The sequence below is a fragment of the Dermacentor silvarum genome, chromosome 11 (genome assembly GCF_013339745.2).
Source record: "Dermacentor silvarum isolate Dsil-2018 chromosome 11, BIME_Dsil_1.4, whole genome shotgun sequence".
In the NCBI taxonomy this organism is placed as follows: domain Eukaryota; kingdom Metazoa; phylum Arthropoda; class Arachnida; order Ixodida; family Ixodidae; genus Dermacentor; species Dermacentor silvarum.
In genome coordinates this window covers 62,800,314-62,821,833 of record NC_051164.1, presented here as the reverse complement: position 1 = coordinate 62,821,833, position 21,520 = coordinate 62,800,314, and the positions used below count along the sequence as shown (strand labels likewise).

General features: G+C 42.5%; 1 protein-coding gene across 3 annotated transcripts in view; it reads right to left on the bottom strand.

Annotated features, from left to right (window-relative positions):
* Positions 1-1,920: 1,920 nt before the first annotated feature.
* The window catches only part of LOC119433870 (protein O-linked-mannose beta-1,2-N-acetylglucosaminyltransferase 1), a 282,201-nt gene continuing 262,601 nt past the window's right edge, over positions 1,921-21,520 (bottom strand). For all 3 annotated transcript variants that reach the window (XM_049659187.1, XM_037701151.2, XM_049659188.1), the window contains 16 exons: positions 20,899-21,016; positions 20,185-20,283; positions 18,676-18,803; positions 16,763-16,833; positions 16,099-16,174; positions 15,041-15,085; positions 14,392-14,472; positions 13,349-13,407; positions 13,121-13,193; positions 12,525-12,653; positions 11,284-11,474; positions 8,007-8,115; positions 6,807-6,878; positions 5,680-5,721; positions 5,520-5,587; positions 1,921-2,666 (listed from right to left, as the gene is read on the bottom strand). In XM_049659187.1, coding sequence (XP_049515144.1) covers positions 2,594-2,666; positions 5,520-5,587; positions 5,680-5,721; positions 6,807-6,878; positions 8,007-8,115; positions 11,284-11,474; positions 12,525-12,653; positions 13,121-13,193; positions 13,349-13,407; positions 14,392-14,472; positions 15,041-15,085; positions 16,099-16,174; positions 16,763-16,833; positions 18,676-18,803; positions 20,185-20,283; positions 20,899-21,016 — 1,434 coding nt within the window. In that variant the 3' untranslated portion in view covers positions 1,921-2,593. The remainder of the gene's footprint in view (positions 2,667-5,519; positions 5,588-5,679; positions 5,722-6,806; positions 6,879-8,006; positions 8,116-11,283; positions 11,475-12,524; positions 12,654-13,120; positions 13,194-13,348; positions 13,408-14,391; positions 14,473-15,040; positions 15,086-16,098; positions 16,175-16,762; positions 16,834-18,675; positions 18,804-20,184; positions 20,284-20,898; positions 21,017-21,520) is intronic.

Here is a 21,520-nt window from a genome sequence, read left to right as displayed (position 1 = left end):
GATGCTTCACCTTTCGGGCGAAACTGCCACTTATTATTGACTACAGGTCGGTGGGGGATGAAATCACTGCTTCTGCCACCGAGTATCAAAACTAGATGCAGCACAGCACAACGTCTGTCATAAAGCCCCTCCATCCACGCACCACTGCCGCTTTTGCTGGTCGCGTATGGAGGGGCTTTAGCCTGTCAAAGCTCTATGCAGCTGCGGTAGGGCCACAGAACACCTGTAGGGTCTCTGACGCCCACAACGCCGCATGTAGCCGCACAGCATGGTGCGACTGGTGCAGGCATGCGCGTAAACTCCGAAATTGCGCAGAAATCTTTCGTACCGCCACGCCTAACCGTGAAATGCGGCTCGCGCAGCCAGGCACGTCTATAAAGAGAGAGAGGTCAGTGGAGAAGTGCGATAGTGTGAGCCGCTGCTTGTGCCGCTTCACCGCAGCTACGCGCGGTGGTAAGAAAGACCAGTGTTTCTCGAGAACGTATTCGTTATAACGAGGTTCGAGAGTAGTATTTGAAAACAAGTCGCATTACTTGTAAGAGTGCCATAGCCTCCTGGAAGTAACACTGTTATAAGACGCCTTTTTATTGTGCAAATTGATCAAGAGTATTTGTCAATTCCATGCCAAGTCGCTCAATTTTTTTGTGTGGCTATATCAATAAATTTGATTGAAACAAATTGCACTATCATGACAGTGCTCTGCTGTTTGCATTTCATTTCATTGTGATCGTACAGCTGCAGCAGAAAAAAGATTAGCACAAGTGGACAATGACCGGAGCAGAGAAATTGTGGTATGTGGCACTCTTGTTCTCGTGCACACTGGTATTTGTAGTGCCACATGATTGATGTGTCAAAGAGCCTGGCACTCTCACTTTCGGTGTGCTAGGGCACAACAGCGTCACATGCCGCAGTTTATCTTATCGGGTGACTGGGCACTTGTGCTAATCTTTTTCCGTTGTAGCTGTAAATGTTGGTTATTGCATTAAGAGGACACCTTACCTCAGGAGCTCCTATGGCTAGATTAAAACAGCCTTTCATACATGTGTATCAGCGTAGGAAGCCTCTAAGACTCCTCCTCTTCGAGTTAGTTACAAACGTGACCCAGTACACTGTGTCCTGTGTTTTCATTCTGCCACCAACTTTTAAAAAAGAAATTGTACTTACTGTTGCTTTGCTCACTCGGACATCACAAGGTGGCATTTTTGGTTGGCATCCTCCAATACCCACTACGGTGACTTAGCAGTAATGGCATTCTGCTACTCAGCATGAGGTTGTGGGTTCCATGCTTGGTTGCAGCAACCAGTTTGAATAGGTGTGGAACCCCAAACCCCTCGTGTACTTACATGTAGGCGCCGAGCTGGTCAAAATTAATCCAGAAAGAACCACACAACGGTTGCTTTGAGATGTTAAATCCCGTAATTTGATTAGATTTATAAAATAAAACCCTTGGCATTGGAAAACGTTCGTTTGACATGTTCATCCGGAGTTTTAGTATTCAAGAGGCGACAATGCCATTCAGCATCCCTACGGCAGCTTGCTTCTCCAATGGCGAGGCGAGCACGCAACTCTGATTTTTAGTTTTTTATGGACAATGCAGGCAAGAAAAGATGCCAAGTGCTTCATAACGGCATACAGATCAAGAAATGTGACCTTGCTGTAATATTTGAGGGAAAACAAGGAAGCTCGCAGTCCAAAATCTATTAACGTTGTTAGAATAAAAGTGCATGCTGTATGCAAATAAGTGCATAATTGTTCACACACATTTATCTACCTAGCTTTATCTGCATATGACGAAATGTTTTTATAGCTAAAAACTTTGCGAAAATGCATTTTCATGCAGCCTCCAACACATCAGAATGTCTCCAGTGAAATGTGATGTAGTGCAGTCAACATGACAGCAAGAAAGGACACAAGCTCAACTCGTGTAACGATAAGTCTTTGTATTTCACAAAAATGTGCCATTATAATCCTGAGTTTTACTGGTCAGATGTTGAATTCCATGGCCAGTTTGTGAAGTACGGCTAGCAATGCATTAGCAGATCTCCTGCGCAGACCTTGGATCTAACGACTGCATTTACAAATGCGAGTTTTTGCATTCACTTCTTTACTTAAGTACTATACAACCTGATGTGGCCACAGAACTTCACTCAAGTGGCACACGTTTGACAAGGTAAAAGCTACACATGCAACACAAGTCTCCTTCGGTGACTCGCCTAGGCAAGATACTCGCGTCCTACAGAACAAACCTAAGAAATGTACAGGCCTATATTACAAGTGTGATATCGTGACTTCTCGCGCACGGTCCTCACGGTCGGGCTGTGCCCTAAGCCCTTTTGGCCAACATTACAGTCACTTCGGCGGCATAGTTCGTGGCAGTAGGGTCTCGCATGGTCACTGGTCACAACTTCCTCGCTTGGGTCATCGGCACCGGTGAGTAGTAGTTGCAGACACTGACTATATAACACAGATGCACACACACACACTGCAATGACACATACACGCACACACATGAATGAAACGATGTCTTCGCACTCCTTGGCGAAAGTTCAGTGCACTTCACAAAAGTGGAAGCAGGGTCTGCCACCTGTGGACACTATCGCAGCCGGTCCTTGTCTATTTTCTGTCCCTCAAGGTATATGGGAGTCACTTTGGCTGGCTTGAAAGACCTGGGAGAGAAATGATAGCGCACTACTCAGCAATGGAATCTACACTTGCCATTTATTCGGCAAGTTTCATTGAGGTTGGTATGCCATTCTGGAATACTTGTGCAGCACAAACAAAATGAAGACATAAGCACACGAACAGTACGGTGTGGTACATGAAAATAAAGACTATTGTTGGAAGTAGCACTGTTGTCTGTGTTCATGTGCTCTTCTACCTGTCCTACTCTTTTTTTGCAACACACTACTTTTCTAAGAGGAGCACTGTTTTCACAAAGACACTAGCGTCTGAACTTGAGCTTGCCGCAACATGTTTGTGATGGAAAACAGTGTTTTGAAAAATAGGACAAGAAAACCTGACGGATGCTGTGCTATGCAACTTGAAAATTTCAAAAAGACGTGGCAGCATGCTTTCCCTTGGCCTTGACTAGCAAGAACATTGAATACCTGTGCGGTTCAGTGAAAGGACACGCTCATTACCATTTACCTCGAGGCCTCTCACGCTGGCGTGACATGTTTTTGGTCTGTTGAATTACCCTTAATTTTTTTTATTTCTTTCGCTCTGTCTTCTTGAAAGTATGTACAGTTAAACCTGGCTATAACGAAATTGACAAATTCCCGAAAAACTTTGTTATAAAGAGGATTTCGTTGTATGCACGTTCGGCACGAAAATTCAAAAAAGAAACGCTTGCCATATGTACTATCGCTCAAGATTTACTCGCAATACACTAAAGTTGCGATGAACAAACAAGTCCCAGTTTCGCCCGAAAGGCGAAGCATCAACTGCGACAGCTAATTAGACAGCTATAAGAAGTAAGGATAGTACAGTCAAACCTCGTTAATACGTACCCGCTCAATGCGTAATTGCGGTTTAAACGTAGTCGCGAACATTCCCCCACCCAGCCCCCATTGAACCCCATATATTGGCTGACCGCTTAAGCCGTAGTCGCTCATTGCCCACCAAACGATTAGTGCGTACTATTTTTCTTGTTCTACACGCACAGGCACAAAATCGGCAAAATCTCATGTGCCCAGACGTTCGATTCTCGAGTTGCGACGCCCGGACGACAGTCGCCAGCGATAGTGAACTTACAACATGGCCACCATGACGTTTTCCTGCTCGTACAGCTGTTGCCGATTGCCGCGCACAAAAGCATGGCCTTCGAGACGAGTTCCCGGTAACACGGAGAAGCTGCCGGTAGGGAGTGCGAATTTGCTGTCGCCGTCGGAGTAGTAACCGTGCAGAGGCACATTTTATTGCGAAGCGCATTTGTGTCGTCACTGTGGACGTCGCTTGGAGGTTCCGTGTAAAGTCCTAACACGGCAACATCGTCGCCGCGCGCTGTACGCTGTGTGTGCGAGTGAAAGCTTGCGGGGGTCAGCCGACTCATCAATCTCGCGTGCGCGAGTGAGAAGTGGGAGGGGGGGGGGGGGGGGGAAGCGCGCGTTTACTTCGGCGGCGGCCGCCGTATCTTGAAAGCGATCTGTGATGTCTAAAAAGTGTGCGCCCGCGTGGGCTTATCTTCAAAGCGAACAGCAGACAAGGTCAATAGAGTGTTTTAGCTGAGCGCTTGCTGTCCGCTCCGCTCAGACCGGCATATGCTAGCAAATGCCACACAACCGCTTAGCGGGAACGCTAGTGCGCTTCCGCGCACAACGCTCATACAATCAGCGGAACGAAGATCGCATCTCTCGCTCCGCTACAAAGCCGACTGAGCGGAGCGTGACAGCGTGTCTATTTTGCCTCTTCGTCGTTTTGCAGCCGAGTTGATAGCCCATCGCCCGTGTTTCGGCAAGACGCGCTTATCAAATGCGAAATCTACGCAGTTCCCTGCAGTATCTCGGAGCGTGAAATCTGAGCGAAGCGGAGCGTAAGCGGCGCTCTGCTAAAACTGTCTAATATCTTGCGTTTCTTCGTCGAAGCATTCATCCTTGGAATATGTCACACCAGGTACTGGATGCGTGGAGGCGTGTCGTTTCGCACAAGCACGAGGCGTCGGAAACGAAGAGCGAGCGACACGATGGCGTTCTAGCGTCGTATAGTGTCACCTAGTGTCAGGTTAGTGGAGTGAAGCGCAGAGACTTGCGCAGTAACCAAAAAGTGGCGCTGCCAGCGCGTTGAAAAAAAAAAAGTTTTTTTCCCCTTCGACAACATCAACAGGAAAAGGAGAGTGCCGGCTTGGCGGGCTAGGCCAGCTGCAGCAAGCGACGGGATCAGGTTTGAATGAAGGGAGGGGGAAAGGTCACGCCCGCGGCGGCAAGATCGATCGCCGGGTCGAGGGGTGCAGTCCCGCCTCGCGCACGCTCGCACGCACGCACGCACACGTACGCTCGCTCTCGCCTCGCAGTCGCCATGAATTCGAGCGCGCCAAGCGCGACGCCGCCGCTTCACATTCCGTCGCGGCGGAGAAGGTGCTTCCGGTTGCTGCTCGCTCAAAAATGACAAAATTTGGGGCGAAATCTCTAGGTTGTCGGCGGGGAAAATTCGTTATTTAGAGGGGGTCTCCCGCTGCCACTTCGTTACGTAGAGGTCTCAAATACATGTGCTTCTATGGAGTAACGGCGGGGAATAGAAAAACTTCGTTATATCCAGGAATTCGTTATATGGAGGTTCGTTATAAGCAGGTTTAACTATATATTGCATTCACACAATAAATGCTTGTGTTGGTAGTTAACGCCGTATCTTGTTAACGCTTCCTTTTTCCCATTTCTTGTGCTGTTTTACCACTCGAAAAGACCTCGTGACAGGTGATGAAAAATGAACACTTTAGCAAGGATTGCATGCCAAAACCCATTGCAATTTTTGCCCTCACATACTGACTGAGTAGCACTTATTACTAGCAAAGAAATCACACTTACGAGTAGGTAGAGTTTGGCACGCCAACAACAAGCAAATGGTTCCCCTTCATAAATAGGCGCCACATACTCTGCAAAACAAAAGTAGACATAAGGTTGGGCAAAGCTTACATTTTGCATGTCATTACAGCAAAGAAAAAAAAATTATGTAACGATTGTTTACCTTGTGGTATCCCCTTGGGTCAAGGTCCCATATTTTGAAGCACTGCAAGTCAATAAAGAAGCTTATATCAGTCTGAAATCAGCACTGCATATCAACTTTCAAAAATGACATGCAGTTTGTTGCTATATATTTGCAGATGTAGTATCCTGTGCCACAGAAGAGTTGGTGTCCAAGTCTGCACATTAGCTACATCACCTAGCGCATGTGTTTGCACGTGGTTCACATGCGTGAAAAGGATGTCCATCCAGCGTGTTGACAGCTCACACAACTGAGAATTTTATTTCCCTTTCTTCTTCTTCTCTCTGTTTTGTTCATGGCCTTGCTAATGTTCTGGAACCAATGGCTAGCAGAAGATGTTGGTTTGACTTTTTCGAACTCATGCTGTTGGGCTTAAATACTTCTGTTATGCAAGCCATGTGTACTTGAAAGTGTAAAGAAACACTTTTTGTTCACATCATGGACTTGTAAAACCTGTTCCTGCGACACAGCTGTTGCTGTTAGCCGGCACCTAACGATTAATGGCTATGGTTAGCACACACGTGACGTTAATTGGTGCAAGATCAACGTGCTGCACCAACAAACAGTTCTTGCACGCTCATCAAACTTGCATGCAAACAAAGTTAGCAAAGCACAAACAGAATTCCAGTGACCCTGCACTGCTGAGTGAAACCATTGATTCACAGAGTGAAGATGGAAGCGCAGCATGGTCCATTGTTAAGGGGAGCACCTAATTACAATACTGACACCTTCTCAGATTAGACAAGAAGGCATCCTCAATGATCTTTTATCAACTGATTTCTACCTAATGCATCTTATTGGCTGCCGCTTTTCTTAGGAATGTGAAGACTTCTTGAAGCTGCACAAAATTGAACACTAAGGGTATGCCAGTCAAGCCCTCGCCTAGCTTCGGCAGGCTTGCTTTTGTGTTTTTATATTGTATCTAATAAATACCATCATCATTAAATTGGTGTTTTGTTTAAGAATAGGCTGTACTGTACATAAAAGCTATCCTTAAATCCTCATGCCCATTGTTTATCACTAGGCTGCAATGTAGACAGCAAAAGCTACAACATGTTTGGTTGTTTGAATTTCAGTTGATTCTAATTGCACATGAGTGGTCAGCGCACCTTGGCAATTTGAAGCCACGTTGAGAAATCTCTGAGGCCATTCATCTTGAAGAACATGACGTAGACCTCCCCCTGCACACAACAGGAAGTGTATGGGTGAGAACGTTCAGCGTACTACATAATGCGATGCAGCACACAAAGCATATAGCACTGAAAAGAGAGTGGCCAGAACAGACAAAATACTCGCAACTATGTGTCATTAAAAAAAAAGAAGAAAAGCTGACTTGCATATTTATTCACCACTGTGCGACAGAAAATCGCACTTCATTAAAGAAAACACAACATTCTTGTTTATATAATTCAAGCTATAGTTATCACCTTTAATGCTAGCCTTCCAAATATGACAATTCCCACTCCTGTGGTGTGATCAATGGCTGGCTGGCTGGCTGGCTGGCTAATACTCGTTTCGTCATGACTGGTGACATGAAATGCCTCCATTTACCTTGTCAAGAGAACAGACTGATGGTCTAGTTGGTATTGTGCTACACTTGACATAATTCCCTTGTCGGTTGATCCCTATGGTTTGAAATTATCATGCTTTCACGGAATAGCAGTGCTAGAGCCAACTACAGCAATGACCTTTTAGATGCGAATTGACATTATTCTGTAGTCACCATTTGTGTTCTGACGGACATGTACATTCAAAGCGAAGCTTTTTTTGTTTAGCTTGAACAGGTTTTGATGTCGCAGTAATGGGTCTATGGAGAGGGTATGTGTAGGTGCGCAGCATCGATTGTTTGATCACATGAGTGATGAGGTCATCTCCACTACAACAGATATACAGTCAGCTGCAAAAGTTTGCGGGATCTGCAATGCAGTTTTGCACTGCTCCGCCACGCAATGCAGATCCCGCAAACTTTTGCGGCTGACTGTGCACGTGTACTCAGCTGCCACAGAGGAATGTGCCTCAGTGGCATGTGTTACACAGGCACTCTGGGTTTCTGCATCTTGCAACATTACAGAGATGACTCCATGGAAATGGAGCAGCCCATCAATCAGTTAAGAGTGACACAGCATGTCAAGCTGCTTTAGCTAAATGACAAGAAGCTCGAAGGCGACAAGAGGCCGCCAAGACTGTCAAACGAGAAGCTTTGATTGCTTTTACACAGCAACTGGTATGGCCAATGTACATTCAATTGCCTGACAGAGGCAAAGCCCTGTGGCATACTACGGCAACAGCCAAGCCATGAGCGCTCTTACCTTTGTGTCGGGGATGAAATTCTCTTCGCAGGGACTTTTACTGTGGTCTAACACAATGGCTCGTCTCAGCAGGTCGTGGATGACCTGCTCATAGTTTTCCTTCTTGACACTGCACAAGTAATAAAAGGAGCAATGGCTGTAGAGAATTCCTTCGGTCTCGTTCAGAAGATACTGCATGATTGTAAACAAACAGTGCACTTGGGTAAGGGTCAACTTTAGCACACAGAGCACAGGACAGGGTGGCTCTCTAATCCTTTACTATTTATGCCTTTGAACCTTGTGAAGGCAATGTTTAAAATCCACACACCAGAACTGATAACCAGGCTAGTTCATAATGATTCATTATGATAGTGTTACTATAAAACTACTCTATTATAATCGTTTAGAGGCCTGTCTCTAGAATTCGTATGACCTCTCAGTAAAGCTCACACTGGTAGTAAGATTTGTAAACATGTTGGTAATTATGTCCACAACTCTGTTCACGCTTGTCACACAGTGGAGATGGCCCTTTTACTAGACTTAAAACTGATAGGAGCACTTTCACATATCTGTACCGCCATGTATTGCAGCTTGTCTTTATCTGAAATGACCACATAAAATAATTTATACTACATAAAAAATAATAAATAAAAGCTTAAGGGGCTCTACCCAAATTGAACCAATAGTATGCTGCTACCAACTGCATTCTAGCTGTCAACGGTTTTTGCATTACACCTAATAACCAAACTAATTCACAAATGAATTTTTTAACTAATCACTGACTTTGTTTTTATTAGCTGAGTAGCTAATAAAACATTTTAAGAAGCTTTGAGAAACATGCAAATAAATTCTCAAGCGAGCAAACATTTGTGTAGCCTTTTTTTTTAGATCACAATAGTATGGTGGAAACAGTAGAGGTAAGTGTTGCTAGGCAGTACTTCACTTGAGGGGCTCAATTTTGTGTCTGTAAGAAAAGTTAAGAAGAATATTAGCTCACTGAAAATATTTCGTTTTAGCATGTTTTAGCATTTCTGAATGCTTTCTACAATTTGATATCACAGTCATAAGTTATCAAGATGCCTAACTAGCCTACAGCTGAGTAGCCCATTAAGTGTTAAGAAAGAACAGTGAAAACTAGAATATTGAGCTCGTAGATGGTTTTGTAGACAGTTTCCCCTGCACCGGGACATTCTACCATATGAATGCCACCATCATATCTACCATATGCATGCCAAATAAACTCCTAAATTGAACACGCAAAGCATTACAGCTTAAGTTCATGCTCTGTGCTGTGTTTTGTAATGATAGTGTTCCATGCTCACGACAAGGCTTTTTTCAATGCCTGCCTATAGTGAAGTCAAAACCAGTGGTTGCTTGGAGGGCGCCACTTCCCCATTAGTTCGCCGGAGTATAAGGGCAGGGTTAGGGCCACATCGGCCATGTTGACCATGTCTACCTTCTTTCATTGCAGATCGTGCTGAAGCAAAGAAGCGAGCACATAGCAACAGCAGTACCAAGTGCAAGTTGACCGTGCTCTAGCAACAACAGGTATAAAATGGCAAGGACTGTGGTGACGCTGTAGGGGACCACTGGCTCTCATGCATTGTGGAGCAACTGGACAGGCATTGTAAACGTACAGGAGGCTGCGGGCAAGGATTGGCCACCACACGCATATACACTCCTGCTTTCCAGAACTTATGATGAGACCTGAGGGACTTCAGTGCAATCAATTATATATTCTTTTCTGGCTGCACCTAACACATGTTGTCATGTGTTATCGCTATCACAGCTACAGATTTGAAAATCCTTGAAATGGCAAAATATAGCACATAAATTATTGCTGGGTAAAACTTTTAAAAATGTGCCCAGTAGTGTGCATGATACTGCTCTTCGTTAGGTGCATATAGGCAAGGTCACTGCTGTTGCCCTAAAATATTCCAAACATGTATACAATGACTAAAGGGACCCTCAAGTGAAAAATAGTTTTACGTGTATTAGTAAATTAGCCTTTTACAACACACACACGCGCACGCACACACATACACAGATGGACGCACACACACACCCACAAACCAGAAGTGATGGATTTCGTTGTATTTTAAAACAGCCAAAGACTGAACTTAGCAAGTTTCAAGGTCTTTTACTACGCAACGACGACTCAAATACGAAAAAAATACTTCGAAATCCATGACGTCAAAGTGACAGACAGTCACTTTAATTTCAGCACGAAATTCATAAAATGTAACTTTGACCTTCATTTTCTCTTCTACTAATCAATCTATTAATTTGAAATTAATGATAACTGAGTTTTGAACGAATACTTTGTCAATTTAAGCTTACTTATTGTTTCTCTTTAGTGTTTCTTTAAGGTAACCAGCATGCATGATAACATGCTTGCTATACATGATCTTTACATGAGTGAAGGAAGCGATCTGACCACAGGGGATAACTTTTCAGACAAAGCAAGAGTAAAAAACCTTCTTTTCAACACGTGTGGTGAAATGTATGCAAAGTGCTTTATGGCCATGAACTGGCAATGATCACTGCTGGCATCCACAGAAACTCAGTTTTGAGCTAGCAAGTTGCAGTAAAACATGAAGCTAAAATTAATGAATGAGTAATGGATCAAAGCTAACCCATAACTAGGGATCCAAATGCACTTGCAACAACTTCGGCTGTAGCTAGTAACATAAATGATATGACAATAGGCTGAAACTCAGCTGAAGCAAACCTACAGTAGTCCACTGATAAATGGGTTGCTTACCTAACCTAATTACCTAACCAACAATAAAGTCATTATTATTAAAACGCTTCTTCATCTTTATCAAAAAGAAGTGGCTGATATACTCAATGGGACATACATCTGTGAGCAAGAATATACTGACAACAGTTGCACAAAAAAAAATTAATTTAGTCACAAATTCAGACACATAAATTGAAACTGACGAGCGCACTTTCCTGAAAAGTTCACAATGCCAAGTTTGAGGCGCAGCCCTCAGTTTCAAGTTACATGTATAGGCAGTGAAAACAAGTGGTTTTACTGTGAAATCCCTGGTCCATATACCTTTGCTCACGGATGTACATTTATGCATAAGGAACTAGTCCACAGGCCTTTATTCCTCATCTTTATGCCAGTGGCAGATGTTCAACTATTTCACCGAGGCTGTGGTGGGAAAAGGAGCATTCAGGGACCTTCGCAAACCTTTACAGGGCCCCCTTTTGAGATGAGAACCCATATAAAGAACCAAGAGCCAGGTCATGGTACAGGTGGCTGAAATATGCACGCTGCATTGCTTACCTGTCGATCTCCTTTAGCTGAACAGCAGGCTGGGTGTTGAAGGCGTGCTTCTTGAAGTAGACGTCTTGGAAGTAGGAGTTCATGTTCAGCCCTGATGATCCAAAGTGGTAGGTCCGTGAGACGTCTGGCACAATGCATTCACGGCCTTTACGAACGTCTGGCAGGCGCATCCACATGTCCCAGTCCCAGAGCTTTTCGTGTCCGCATGCAAAGTGACAGAATGTGCGCATGAGCAAAACAAGCTTGAGGAAATCTCTAGCAGTTGCTCTGCCAAATCAAGGCACCGCTAACAGAATAAAAAAATCTGCTGCAGTCTGTTGGTCATGTATGGAAATGTGACAGCATTTCAGGCAGAGCTGCTAACTAAAACCTGATTTGGTAAAGTTAATTTAACCGTATTAAGAAAAGAAAAGAAAGATAAAATGTGTTGAATGTCAGGAGTAGGTTTTTGATACCTGCCTTCAGCTATTACCCCCCCCCCCCCCCTTTATTAACAAAAATGACCAAAACTCGGAAAAGATCGAAAAAAATAAAGCATCAAGTTTGCAATTCTAACTCTACAATAAAAATTTACATTGCACTACTGCATGAACTGCTTTGAATGACACATCCAAAGATATACAGTGGGGCTCTGAGAAATGCAGCTAATTTGTGAATATTAGCATAGGTCGGCATGCTCACTCACGAGTACACTTACTCACTTGCTCGACACTCATTTCACAGACATGAGATAAAGTGTTAGTCAGTGACGAATGGTGCAAGTGGATGTGAGTATGAACAGGAGAGAGTGCCACTTGACGACAGTACGAACGAAAGTCAGCGACGGTTATTTTGAGTAGACGTGGAGTATGAACGTGACTGTTGGCAAGTATGAGCGAATGTGAGTATGTATGTGAGTGAGTGCCAGTGTGTAGAAGTGATGTTAAAGCGTGAGTAGCTGCCGGTAAGTGTGAATGGGGGAGACTATGAATGCGAGTGAGTGAATATAAGTGGGCACGAGTAGGAATGTGAGCAGGTGCCAACGAGTGTGAGTGACTGCATAGGTTGCGAAAATATTGGTGAGTGAGTATTCGCCTATCTTGCCAGCCTAAGGTGAAGTATTAATACAATGACTTCAAGTAGGCCACTAAGCCACCACGGTGGATTTTTGTTCATTTTCATCCTAGCTGTGTGTGAGCTGTTTCCTTTTTTTGTGTGTGTCTGAAAAATTGCGAGTGTGAGTCGATGACGCGAGCGCCCACCTTTTCAGGAGTAGGCCACCTTGGCTCCAGTTCTTCCTTGTACAGGCTACGCTTGAGGATCCATCCAAGACCAGGCATAGTCTCCACTCTGTACAGCTGTGCCGGGTCCTCACTTGTGTGCTCGTAACCCTGGAGCACAGCAGGTGACCAAAGACGAAGCATTAAAGCGCTCAGCTTAGAACACCTGCAGTTGTGCTCATTTACTTTGAACTTCACTGAAAACCACCAGCAGGCTGCTGATTAACTGGTAACTACTGAGTGAAACAATGCATTAAATTGATATTCACGATACCGCGGCCATGATACCGGATACCTTAGACTGTCACCTGGAAATAGATTTTCTAATTGTGAAAAATTCGAATGTTCCTTTTTTCTCCTTTATTACTGGTTAAGCAAGCTTGTTTGCATGCCTTTATTTACAAAGAATGTCTGAATACTGCTCTTAAAAGATTTCTTTTACATTACTGTTTCCCTATTTTACACTTATTAGATATTGACCTGCAATGATGAGATGCAGTAAAGTACTGTCGTAAGCAAAATAAACAGACCAAGTGCATTCATTCAGGATCGTCGTGCAAATGCCCAAAATGCCTTACCTGGTCATTCCAAGCAGAAATGCAGTAAATGGAGTCGTCCTCTTCTAGCAGCCTCAGTGTTTGACTAAAGTAGCTAAAATAAAAAAGAAAACACAGGGACTTCGTTCAGAGTCTGCGGAACTTAATACTGCTAGTACTGTTCCTTCAATATGCACAGCCATATTATTTTACAGGCAAATTGCTTTTGTCAATAAACCACCGGGAACCAGAAGACTGTCTGAAGCATACCTGAAGAAGTCTGGCGAAACATCCAGATCCTCTTCTATTACAATGGCATACTGAGCATCCTGTAGCAGAGAGGGACAAAAAAGTGAATTTGGAGCGTTAGACAGCACGAGGCCTGCTTTAGATAAACAGCTACAAAACATCATGTGCTCTGCATAAGTGTATCAAGAGGCAATACACAATGCATAAAACTGCTAAAACAAATATCAATGCTTTGCCTTTTAACTAAAAGTAAATGCTGTATTAGTATACAGTTTTAGTACAGCATTTACCTTTCCGTGAACACGCACACAAAACAGCTATGGTCGCGCTATACACGTGCTGTCGATGAGACTTTTAGTACAGCATTCTGCATGGCGAACCGATGACCAACACCAAATGCTGTGGGACCAGGTGGTATATAGAAATCAAAGCACTTTCACAGCAACAGCGATGTCATTGTTAGACCTGGCAGCATCAGAACAGATGGCTGATATCAATAATGACAACAAACTATGACCAATATGTAGTCCTTGAAGAGATATGATATTAAGAGGAAGCCTTAGCTCGAGGCTAACTTCAATGCTGCCTTTTCAAATACATGTGAAATGTAGAAATGCTTTTCTGAAATAACCCCTGGACCAATTTTATTGAAATTTGTTGCATTTTAGAGAGAATGTAAAATCTTAGTGACTGTTGGAAGTGGAATTTTGATTTAGGGTCTGAGAAATTGCTGAACAGAAGAACCTCAATATAACAAATTATCGAGTATAACAAAGTAAACCTGTAATGTTTCTTGCCGATATCAGCATGCAACAAATATAAGCTTATAACATATTAACGGAATATAATGGCATAATGAAGGTATGTTCATGTTGAATGTGACTTCATTGTAACAAGGTTTAACAGTGCCTTCAGCACAAGCCAGAACTCACAGCAACTCATAATTTTGTTTTTCATTTCTTTACTCTACATTCCAGCTAGGTTTTATGTTGTATGGAGGAACCAAATAGCGCCTCAGTGCAGTTTCTATGCCATCTATGTTAACATTCTTGCCAGCTACTTACGGGAAAGAGGTTGAAGGTTGCAGTGAGACTAGCCTTGTAATGTTGAGATATCCGAGCATTCTTCATGCCTATTGGCGTGTGCTGTAAGAACATGGAACATAACCGCATCATGAAAACAGCTACAACATAGAGTCTAATACCTGTGCCAAGTGGGCACAAAAATAAAATTGAGTTAACTGCTGAATGCTTTTTAATGTAGAATGTCGTTTGCACAGTGCCACATAATTATCCTTAATGGCATTAAAATTAATGCCATTAACAACTTATTTTGCCGTTGAACGAGTACAGTTGCACATGAAAGGGAATTTCTGAAGTAAACTGATATAGTTTAACATAAAATACACCTATTATTGTTTTAGTGTGATTTTTTGAACGTTTATCCATTAAAAATTTTTAAATAGTATCATGATTGTCAAATTTCTGCATTCACTGCAGATATCATGATTGCAACATTTAATGACATCAAAAGTGTTTGTGTCTAGCAGTCAATTCATATGCAATCGAAACTTGAGGTACTAGACATTGATTGGCATTTACCCTGCATGTGGGGAAGGGGTATAATACTGAATAAAAATGCAATTGAATATGTAATTGTTTCCTGCAGTATACTGCATGAACAATCGCAAGAAAAGGAGAACACCCCACTCACCTGTATTCCCCTAATGTTGAACAGCTTCGTGACTTCCAGTGGTTCCTGCAAATAAGTTTTGCACTCAAATGAAAATGTGAAACTGATGTTGATTCTTTGAATGGATGGCCCACCAGTTAGCAACAGTCTAAACATTGACAGAATGCAACAAAGTAAGACGATAACCTCCTAGATTAGCTAGGGCGGATGTTCTTTCCATGTCACGTTCACCATGGCCAACGATATGCAACAAAAATCGAACATCCAAAATTTCACCGAACAAAACACTTGCAGCTATCTGGCTTCAAGGAGTACTGATGTGACATTTTCAAGTTATTGTTATTTATTTTTGCATTAAACGAAGGTCAGAACCTTCTAAACCCTAGAAAACATACTAGCAAGTCTTAGAACACCATCAATAATTTACTACAATACTTGTTTCTGCAAACAAGCTTCTGGCAAATGCCGCCAGAAGAAACGTGCACAGCACCCTTGTTAATTTTTTCACGAGCAACGTCATACAGTGCCTTCATGCTACACGACATCATTAAGTTTACCTCTGTGTCATAACATCACAATAATGACCATGACACCAGGTCTGGTACTTGGAGATTAACCATAGTATCAAATTAAAATTTCTTCTGTTTCCCAACCCTCATATTTTGCAACTGTCATCTTTTAACGTGGGAGAAGCGTATGATAGTGGTTATACAACATCGAAAATATGTGTCATTACACCTTGAGCAAACTGGAAGCCAAATGACGAGTCCAGGGTATCGGCAACTTCCTGTGGGGTGTTTGAACTGATGCCGATCTGAGCTCATCACAGACTAAACTGGGAACAAATCATCGCAGGTAGAACTGATTGTTGTAACAAGAAGGTCAAAGCCTAAACTACATGAGACAGACAATGTGTTCATATGCTCGGGAGCACAGCTGTGTGAGAAATTGTCAGAGTGTAAGCTTGCAGTGTTCAACACATCACAAGAAGCAAATTACAAAGTGTGCTGCTCATTTTTTGTCGAAATAATGTTATGGTGAGAAACACACTACAAGATAAGGATAGATCATGGCCATACCTCAAAGTACCCATCAATAAATACTGTGATCATTCTGGGATTCACCCCATGAGCTGACAGCAGTGACCGAAGCATCCTGCAATGCAACGAGATGGCAAATGAGAAAAAAGAAAGAACAAGCCAAACTGCAATGTATAACACTCATGAGAGCATGCGAAACATGCTTGGAATTGGAGTTGCTCGGTACCAAAGTCAGAAAGCAGCAATAAACTGCCCAAAAGTAGCTTGAAACGTAGCCAAGAAAGTAACCGAACTGCAACTAAACAATCGGGTCACTCGCACCCTGCGCCAATAATTTTAGGTTGTGAGGTGCCCTTCGACAGTCCTGAAATCAAGACAACAGCTGTTAACATTAGCTTTGTAACGTGAATTATACAGAGTAGCCCATGGTGTTTGGCTTCTATAATGCAAAACATGACTGTTTATTTATTTATTCATTTATAAATCTTATTCCTGTTTATGAAAATTATAACATTACACCCTAATTTATAGGAGTAATGAAGTGCTTGCTCTCACTTTTAAATGTAGCCAAGAGGTAATCAATCGCTAGAGTACTAGCCAACACTTCTGTAGATGAGAAGCTCCTAGAGTAGCCGATTTGGTGTGAAGTGGCCAAATACAGAAACCCTGCTTCAGAGTACGGCTTTGCAATCAGGATACTGACCTGTACAAGTAGTGAGGCCTATTACTGGCAACAATGGCCACTGGCACGTCCTTTACCCTGTTGTTGGGGACCTGGACACAGCAGAAGGTGAACAATTGATGAGATTAAAAAACAACAACAACATTCAACACATTGTGTAAACAAACACATTGGACGCATTCAAGTAAGGTGAAGGCAAACACACATGGCATGATGGTTAGTTGTTCTGATCCCATCTTTACACTCATATTCACTTTTGAAACACAATTAATCAAGAAGTGTAACCTTTTACTCTGCTGGCTATCCGCTGCACTTTTTTGTTACGCAACCAGCCAGTCATATGATAATAGCACCAATGTTCTGCTGTCGTGAATGGTTGGAAATAGACCGATGACAGTAGACAAGCATAAAACAACAGTACTAGTCACAACATGAACAGGCACTGCCAGTGAAATTCCTTATTGTGGCAGTGCTGCAGTTGGAATGTGGACAGCCTTAAATCAAGCAACTGCAGAACACAGCCGTGTCATCATGTAAACCAAACCTGTAGTAGGCGTGTACGCCAGCACAGTAAAAGGTTAACTTCTTGATTAATTGTGTTGCGAAAGTGAAAAATGACTGTAAAGATGTCATCAGAATAACTAACCATCATGACATCATGTCAGCAGAACACATTGTGACTACATGAGCACATAGCTTGCACTGCGGCATGTCACCTGCTGAGCTGGGTGCTGGCAGCATTGATATGACAGGAAATTCACTTGTAGCAGGCACATACCTGCTCACTACATCAGCAGACCACACTGCATACGACACATTCAGCTACTTTACATGTAAATTTTGGCGAAAATCTAAAATCGTGAATGATAGCAAATATCAGCCACAGCACTGTCCAACATTGATTTCGCAGCTGACTGCGTCGTTTGTTCACTCTTATGTACATTTATATTACCATTATTGCCAATGTCATGTACCATGAGCATATAAATCGAAATGCACACAGAAAAAGAAATATTCATAATCTCAAATACATCTAATTACATGTGGCTGTGATGAACAATCGCTCTGCAGCCAGTTTCTTAGCACAACAGAGTCCCTAATCTACATTTTAGCACTTGAATTTAGTCGGTATGGCAAACACGGGTGAACGTGAAAATGCAACAACCTTTTGCCATGATTGCATTTGAATTCATGCTGATAGTACAAGGGAGACGAATATAAAAGACTGCATTTTGTTTTTGAGTAGAAATACAGAAAATTAATACAGCAGGACACTTATAAGCAAGCATCAGCCAATGAAGTTCAAGCTCGCACTTTCGCAGTAATTTCCATTTAATTAAAGGCCAACTCCAGGCGTTATTTGAAGTCGCATTTTGAATTATGCAGCCATGAGGCTCATTATTTCTATGCAAACAAACTTGAAAGTGCATGCACCTGCACGCATGCTGCAGTATCCTGTGGGAGAACCTGCAGCTACTACATCACAAACAATCACTATTGATTTCATTCACACTCAGTGAATCGGCACTGCCACACTCCAGGAATTTCAAAAAGTGTCACTCATAATAAAACACTCTGTAAAAACAGCGTACCCTAGTGATTGCTATTTGCGCATGTGAGAGCTTCCCCCATAACTTCGGTAACATTATGGCTAGTTCACATATAATGGCACTGCACAGAGCAGTTTCAATCTGTATTCACTGCTACATATTTATTTTTGAGTAATGCACTACATTAAAAAGAAACTTGGCAAACCAAACAGAGAGAGTTACCAAGAAATACAATACAGACATTACTTCAAGATGTAAAAAAACACTCCTGGAGTTGCCTGTTAAAGGGTACTGATTAAGCGTTCTTTCTCCCAATTGGACCACACTGTAATTAATACACAGACATTGTTTGTACGAGATCTGCATCTCTGTCAGCATGCTTACAGGTTCTGGTGAGAACGTCAGTGGGGCCGGGTCAGCGCAACTGCAAACACTGCCGTAGCCCTCGATGTGGTTGCAGAAGGCCCGGCGACGATGGTTTTCCTCATTATCGGGCCAGTCACACTCACTCTCTGCAAGACAAAGGGTTCACTCTTAGGAACAGGGAGACTTGAAGTGGTCAGCAATGTTTGAACAATGACACTCAGTCTCAGACTCAGCCTCAGTCTGCAGACTTGAGACGCCTCAGTGCTCGAGACACCTTAGTCTCGAGGCAACCTTTCGACATAAGGACTTGTCTTCATCAGGGCAACAACTCTAGTACTTACTTCCTGTTTTATGAGAAAATTAAGTCCACCGAACTGATGATGCGAAGGCTCTCATTTTTTGTGAACCCCCCCCCCCCCCCCCCGCTTTTTTTTTTTTTTGAAGAACATGCAGTGCACCCTTTTCTCAACTCTCAGCCACCCCCACCAGCACTCTATTAATTACAGCAAATTGCTTATTTTTGAACAGTTCAACTTCCCTGCTCACCTAGCCTTCAAATTACCCTACGCACCTACTTATGATTATCATCCTCTGCCATTAAAAAAGAGAGGGCAGTGGGGGGCTAGTGAGCTATATGAATATTGCCAAAGGAAGCAGTTGTCCTGACTTATGAAGACAAGTTCCCATGCCAAAGTATTGGTTCCAGGCTGAGGTTTCCTCTCTTGGTTCAGTCACTACTGTATGTGCAGCTGAAGAATATAAAGAATGCTTATGAAAAAAAAAAAAAACATGTTGCATTGCTATAAGCTCTTTGAAGGCCACAAAAAACAAACTGGGCTAACAATGTAGGTTGTTAGATTGTCCTTGAGACCTCACAACCTTTCTTTCAAGTCAAGTTGCACAAATAATTGCAGCTGGAAAGGCTGCAAAATTTCCTTTGCAATATAAGTTGGCTGCAGTCTTGTAGCTCCACATTGAGGTGCTACTATCTGCTGTGTTTTCTTCCATGCCAAAATGTGCCGTAATTAACTTATTTGATTATCTACGGTTGACTACAATTCACTAATCATAAATGGAACATGTTGCATCACAGGAACTTGTTATTTTTACAGTAGTGGCAGCAACTCTGTCTTTATGTTAACATCTTTTCTTGCTTATGGACACCTTTGGGCGCTGATCTATAACTTCAGCTTGACCTAACATTTGCCTGTAGTACAGCATGGGTGCTTAAAGGGAAGGAAAACACTTCCACTTCCAGTATAGCAGAGGGTGATTAAATTTTTTGATGAGATCAGAAAATTTGCAGGCGTACTAAGAAGGAGTCAGCCGGCACAAAGCCGGGGTAACTAAATACTGCTTTGTTAATAGGCTTGGAGGGCTTGTTCCAGCAGTAGACCACTAATAGGCTCAGGACGATGATTATAATTACAATGACGTTGATAAATTCACTTATACTGCATTTGCGTACTGCTGATGACAAGGACCTGGAACAGTACGGTCACCTTGCTAAAGCCAAAACATTCTCACCTTCGACGGGGACCAGAGGAACCTCGACTTTGAGCAGAACTGGAGCGCCCCAGCTGTTGAACTCGGGGCTCTTGCTGTACGTCTCGCCATACATCTTTCCTGGAAGCAGCATTCAACAAAGTTTCACGGTTGACAGACAGTGTAAACAAGTTTCGTATTGAAAAAAAAAAAAGAAACAAGAAAATCTAGATCATTTTTGCAGCTATAAGATGCAACTAATTCTTAGTGCCCCAGAAACAGTTTCAAACACGTATGGCTGAGGCAATCCTGTTTGAACTGAAGGTCCCTATTTCACAAACAGTTATGTAGCTAGCACGGTTGACTTCGATATATCACAAACATTCGATATATCACACAAAAAATTATTGGATCCAACAATTTGTAAGAATTTTTTTCACCTCTATTAGCATGCATGCTTGTAACAAATTTCCGATATACTGAAGTTATTTTATTGTCCGAGTCAACTTTTTATAATGAGGTTTGACTTATACTATACTTGTAAAGGACACCATATACTGTATCTATGCTATGACTTAAGCATCTTAATGCAAGAATTGATGCCACACCTCAAGCGATCATTCAAGTGAATAAAGAGATCATTCCAGGCAAGAATGTATTGTTTTCCCACGTCTAAAACAAAAGACCTGCACAGAATTTTTCAGCCACCAGATGGACCTGAAGCACAAAGATTAGGGAAGAAATTTGGGCACATACCTCCTTTCTGGGTTACCATCCCCCACATGTCCCTCCAGCTGATGACGTGTGACTTCTTGCTTCCCAGTCGTTTCAGCAGGTCCCTTGCTGGCTGCTTCATTTGGAAGGTACCTTCATCCTGAGCAGAGAGGTACAAGCATGGACTTTTGATCAACAAACCATGACTACACTGGAAAGTCTGGTTCTGCAAAATATAAAGGAAGTTGAGTACTTAAGTTCATAACACATCAGATCTATCTATAATTTATACTTTGGCGGTTATTTGGATGTAACTTCACATTACTCTTGAACCAGAGGCATAGTAAAAGGAGCAGTGGGTACATGCAGACGTGGCATTAAAGAGAACAAGTTAATAATGTATGTTACAACTGCTATATGATTGACAATGCATAAATTTGTGGTACAAAATTTAGTATAACTTACAATAAAGTATAAAAACGGAAGAAAAATGGCAAACAGAAAGGCAGGGCTCTTGCCAATGGAAGAAACTATTCAAAAAGATATCTTAAGCAGAAATGTAGCTCTGTGTCAGTGCTGTCAACTTAAACTGAGAAATAAATGGGCACAGATAAGAACATAAACAGCATGCATGCTTTGCTTTCCATAAAGCTGAATTATTTCC